At 39.7% G+C, this 5,613-nt stretch overlaps 1 protein-coding gene across 1 annotated transcript; it reads left to right on the forward strand.

Annotated features, from left to right (window-relative positions):
• Positions 1 to 3,321: 3,321 nt before the first annotated feature.
• Positions 3,322 to 5,274, forward strand: LOC117469530 (olfactory receptor 5B17-like). The gene is given in 3 exon segments (XM_034113958.1): positions 3,322 to 3,833; positions 4,819 to 4,880; positions 4,883 to 5,274. Coding segments are annotated over 3 exon segments (966 nt in total).
• The last annotated feature ends 339 nt before the right edge of the window (positions 5,275 to 5,613 follow it).

Consider the following 5,613-nt stretch of genomic DNA (forward strand, 5'->3'; position numbering starts at 1 on the left):
TGGCCATGTACATGTAATACATGGGATCATTTGCAGCGACTTGGTCATTGTGGGGAAAAATAACACCCATCCTGATCGTTTCAATGAAGTTGAATACAGAATATTCATATTTGTCAGTGATTTCATGTCAATTCGGCGAACATAAACATCAATGATGATGATTAAATTAGGATTAAAAATCGGGAGAGCCGGCTCGTTCGTTTTTTCCGACTAAACAACATCTATTATTTAGAAGTTGATTTCACATGACTCCAGTGTGGAACCCCACTGCACCCCCTGGTGGATCAATGATCCATTGCAGCTGGCTTCACAATAATTAAATGTATTTATCATGGGGGCGGTATCAAGTCTGACTGGGGGCCGGCCGGCCATCACGGAACGTGCATGAACCGATCACGACCCTCGCACTTTAAACTGTCCAAAATAAGACGCTTCATCTGTATGTAAAACCGTGACGTCTCTGATCTGAGCTACATGTTGGTTAGCATGTCGTTTATTGTACAGAGATAAAAGAATCAGTTAAATGCATCGTGTTGCCCCCCCTCCTCATCTGATCCACGCTGACAGAAACAATGAAAACATGCCGAGTTGAAGGCAACCGTCTCCAGGGTGACACCTGTGCCCTGTACGACGAAGCCAGTTCAACATACCCTGGATATGTTGAGATATCTGGTTTAACTAACCCTAACAAACGCGATCTCGCTAAGCTGTCCTACGGCGCTGGTTATCAACTCGGTAAATCAACCCAGGGTTTCTCTGAAAAGTAAAACTATCATGTTAGACAAATATGAAGAAGTTCAACTTTAAACATCCATGACTTAAACAGATGAACGAGGATAAGCCACATAGCTGCTGCAAGGTGAATACAGAACAAGTGGTAAAAAAATAAAATAAATACAGAGTGTTTGAATGCGTACATTAACAGTTTATGATATCACTGCCCCGTCTAAGACACGAGTGAATCTGACTTTAATTACATTTGACTTGAGTGTTTCGTCAACTTAATGTGTTTCTTAAAATAATACTTCTGCATAATGTGACCTCCACCATCATATATACACTGATGGGGGGTAAATGACACAATACTGTAAATACATGTGAATAAAACTATTCCACTTGCTGAAATGTTAAAACCCTGATCTGAAATCCTAACAACGCACTAAAACGACAATGAAATAAAAAGTACCTTTACACAAGTAAACTGAGTTTGCACACAGAGATCCGCCGGTGGAGAACATAGCGTTCAAAAGTGACAATCTAATCTACAGAGCTCAATGTGGTCAATGCTCGTTTGCCATAAGTATTTTCGCGGAAACACAAGCAATCTGTCCATCAGCTGGCCAAAAGGCATCTTATTCATACGGAGAAATGCACCGTTTTCAACTTCCTTAACTCAGAGTTCTTTGCCTCAATTACGTGTAAGGTGGGAGAAGTACTCAGATCAAGTACTTAAGTAAAAGTAGTATACTGCAGGTTAGCTTGTGAATTTACTCCACAAGCTACATTTATAATGGGATAAACTTTATTTTAAAGTACAACCATGTCTATTAATTGTAGTAGGCCACTTGTGGGGAACTTCTTATCAGTCTTGGACAATGGTGTCTTTTACACATGCATGCTGTTCATCAGATTACTTGTGATGGTTTATCCATTGGCCATATATTTTAACTGTTTTATTTATTGTTTGGTTTATTATTGGAGTGTTTTGGTGGCTAGGAAATCTTGTTGTTGTTTTTGGGCTTTACCTCAATGTATTTCCAAATCAAAAATAAAGGTTGCATGAAAGTTTTGAGGAGTTTGAAAAAGTTGAAACCAAAACAAGTTAATGACTCAGTGAAAGGCCCTGAGGGTTGCCTGTAGGGCACTGGGAAGCCAGTACACCCTCCTGGTTGGAGTCCCAGTCTCCATCAGATTATAAAAAGTATTTACAGTTCACCTCCGTCAGGCTGGAGGAGGTCCCCGTCAGAGGTGAGCCTCACACACTCTCACACACACTTTATCAAACTTTCCCCTGTTTACTTAGGCTATCAAATCTCTAATAGCTTCACTGCAAGGCTTGAACTTTAAAATAACTTCACAAAACTGAAGTTAGTACACGCACAAAATGTAACTATTGCATATCAGATTTGCTTTATGACTTCTTGTAATTTATTTAGTTAGTTTATTTAATTAGCTTATATTTAGTTAAGTCTCGTTATTTCTAACCCTAACATTTTCAGGATGTTTTATTATATGTTTCTACAACCAGCTGCAGTTTTCTTAAAGTCTCTCATAGAGTCATGCAGAAGATACTCTGGCTTTAGATATATTTTTTAAATGTTTTGTACACAGCTGATGTGACTTTATTCTTTGAAAATGTGACAGATATTATGTTCATTCTTGTCTGTTTTTAAATGTTGGGATCATAAGTGATGGTAAACTATGTCAAAGAGAAATTGGCTGATGCTTCTTCTCTCTAAATATCAGGCTGCTGTTTTTTTATAGTCAAAATGTGGAGTTATTAAATGTCAAAAATGAATTATAGATATCTGTAATTGAGTTTGAATAGAAGTCAATAGTAAAACTTGTTGTTCAGATATCTAGAACTTACTTCTCATGAGTTCTTAATAAGTTCTTTATTTCAGTTTCTTTCTACATTTACTCATATACTGTGTAAGTACAATTCTGAAGTACTTATACTTGAGTATTTCAATCTTCAACTGTGTACTTCTACTCTGATTAATGATGTGAAATATAATCATCTTGATGATCATGTCGGTACATATCTGAAATGCATTTGTAAATATCTTTAATCTTGGAAATTCAATTGTAAAATAATCTTTTCCGCACACAATTTAAGAAAGACATTTCAACGCAGTCATTACCAGTGGAAAGTCTGGGCGAGACCCCTCAGATAAAATGCTTTGAGTGAACACAACTCACTGAAGATGCTAAATATTTCACCATGACTGTTAGCGCTGATCTTTGTGAATTGGTATGACTTTGCAAAGAGGCTCATATGCATATTAAAGGGCACATTTTGCACCAAATGTCTCTTCACTTAAATACTTGCAAATGCCACATAAGCAGCAAAATGCTCTTTTGTATGATCACAGTTTGAGCTTCATTCTGGAAATTAAATATTTACTTTTTTTCTAATTGTTGCAGGTTTAGTGTTCGCAAAGGACTTTAACTGTGAGTTCGGCCTTCAGTTACAAAACATGCAGCATATTTAGAAGATCCTTTATACTCCTGTAGTTTCCTTTATTTGTAAAGTGTATTTAACTTTGCACTGCACATCACAGTCACTGTTCTCTCTCTGCAGGATCCTCCCCTCGCAGAATGGAGAACCAAACTTTAGATTTGGATGTTCTAATTGTGGAGGGGTTGAAGGTCACGCCTCAGTCCTCCGTCCCTGCCTTCATCCTCCTCCTCCTCATCTACATCTTCATCATGGTGTCCAACATCGGCCTGGTGGTTCTGATCAGCATGGAGCGCAGCCTGCACCAGCCCATGTACCTGCTGTTCTGCACAATGAGTATTAACGATGTGTTCGGGGCCTCCGCCATCATCCCGAGGATCCTGAGTGACGTGTTTATCCCCATGTCTCAGCGCTTCATGTCCTATGATGAGTGCGTCCTCCAGGCCTTCTGTGCTCACTTCCATGCATGCATCGCTCACACCGTGCTGATCATCATGGCGTTCGATCGCTACGTGGCCATCTGCAAGCCGCTGCGTTACGCCACCATCATGACCCACAGGATGGTGCTGGGTCTGTCGGTGTGGGCGTGGTCGATCTCTTTCCTGCTGGTGGGGATCCTCATCGGCCTCAGTGTGCGTCTGTCTCGCTGCAGGTGGTTAAATTGTCTAAGATGGGTTCGTGTAACAGTAAACCAGGGGAAAATGTGTTGTCTGGGGATTCAAAATGGATGAAAGAGAAGGATGAAAGGAATATAAAAAGCTTAGAAAACTGTCAAAAGAACTATAATTTCACGGGAAGACTAGATAGAGGAATGTGAGAATTTGGCTAGGGATATTGTCAAATATCTGGAACAAACTCCCAGAAACCTGCAGGTCCGCTGCAACTCTTACTACTTTTAAATCCAGGCTGAAGACTTTCTTTTTGCTGTTACTTTTAATTGAACTATTCACATCTTAAACTGCACTGTAACTTTTATTCATGTTTTATTATCTTTGCTTTTTAATGTTTCTAAGGTGTTTTATGCTCTTAATAGAGTGCCACAGTGACGCGTCCTAAACCCCGGAAGTAAGCTGCGCATGGGTTCCTTTGACAAAAAAGCAATGCAATTTCTCCATAGGATTTTGGAAAATAGCTGGAAATAATGTCTGTGGTTGACACACATTTAAGAGACGGATCACGTTTTGTTCAGTCGGATAATCTCCACATGTCTACCCTACCTTTATCATTTTCGAATCATAAATCTAATCGATAGATTTATGATCGATAGGTTTATGATTATCAAAATTCTATGGAGAAATTGCATTGCTTTTTTGTCAAACGAACCGGAAGGAGTTTACTTCCGGGTTTTAGGACGAGTCACTGTGGCACTCTATATCTTTCATTTTTGTAAAGCACGTTGAATTGCCGGTACCACTTTACAATAAGACTACCCTTATAAATGGTTCATGAATAGTTTGTAATTCATTTATTAATCATGTTGTGAACACTTTATAAATCATGAATAAGCTAACAACCTTATTCATAACCTTATTATAAACCCTTTATGATTCCTTTATAAGGGTAGTCTTATTGTAAAGTGGTACCGAATTGCCTTGTGTTGAAAAGTGCTTTATAAATAAACTTGCCTTGCCTTGCAGGAGGGTTATCCTCAACCCGTTCTGCGACAACGCCTCCTTGTTCAAGCTGTCCTGCGAAACGTTCTCATCATCCACATCTACGGCCTCGGCACCGCCATGCTCATCCTGGGATCCTCCCTGTGCAGCGTCATGCTCACCTACCTGAGCATCGCCATGGTGTGTCTGCGCAGTAAGAACAAGGCTCTGAACAGCAAGGCGCTGCAGACCTGCGCCACTCACCTGGCCGCGTACGCCATCCTGCTGTTCTCAGGCTGCATCATCATCATCCTGCACCGCTTCCCTCACCTATCGGATCACAGGAAGCTGGCGTCCATCTTGCTCCACATGGTCTCTCCGGCTATGAACGCTATTATCTACGGACTGCAAATCAAAGCAGTTCGAGAAAAGATTATCATCATATTCAAAAGGAAAACCCCTGGGAAAGTGAAGGTAAAGAATTGTGACGGTCAGAAATGAACAAATGGGAATTAAATGTAGTTAAATGGTGAGGAAAATGTCCTGTTATCTAATGTTTTGGACATTCTCATGTTTATTTAGACACAATTTTGCGTCTCTTCTCCCACTTTGTTAGTCACAGTGTGCAGAACATAAAGATGGCCGTCTCTTACGTTAGAAACATTCCTGACTGTTGCTTTAAACGTTTTAAATGATATTCAGGGGTTTTTCTAGAAAGATATAGTATGAGTACTGTGGCGCTGATCTTGTTTATAAGATGTATAAATTATCTCGAGAACCTATTTGATACTCAGATTTCTTTCTGTTACCCCGTGCAGACAAAACCCTGTATTTTATTTA

The sequence above is a fragment of the Trematomus bernacchii genome, unplaced genomic scaffold (assembly GCF_902827165.1).
Source record: "Trematomus bernacchii unplaced genomic scaffold, fTreBer1.1, whole genome shotgun sequence".
NCBI lineage: Eukaryota > Metazoa > Chordata > Actinopteri > Perciformes > Nototheniidae > Trematomus > Trematomus bernacchii.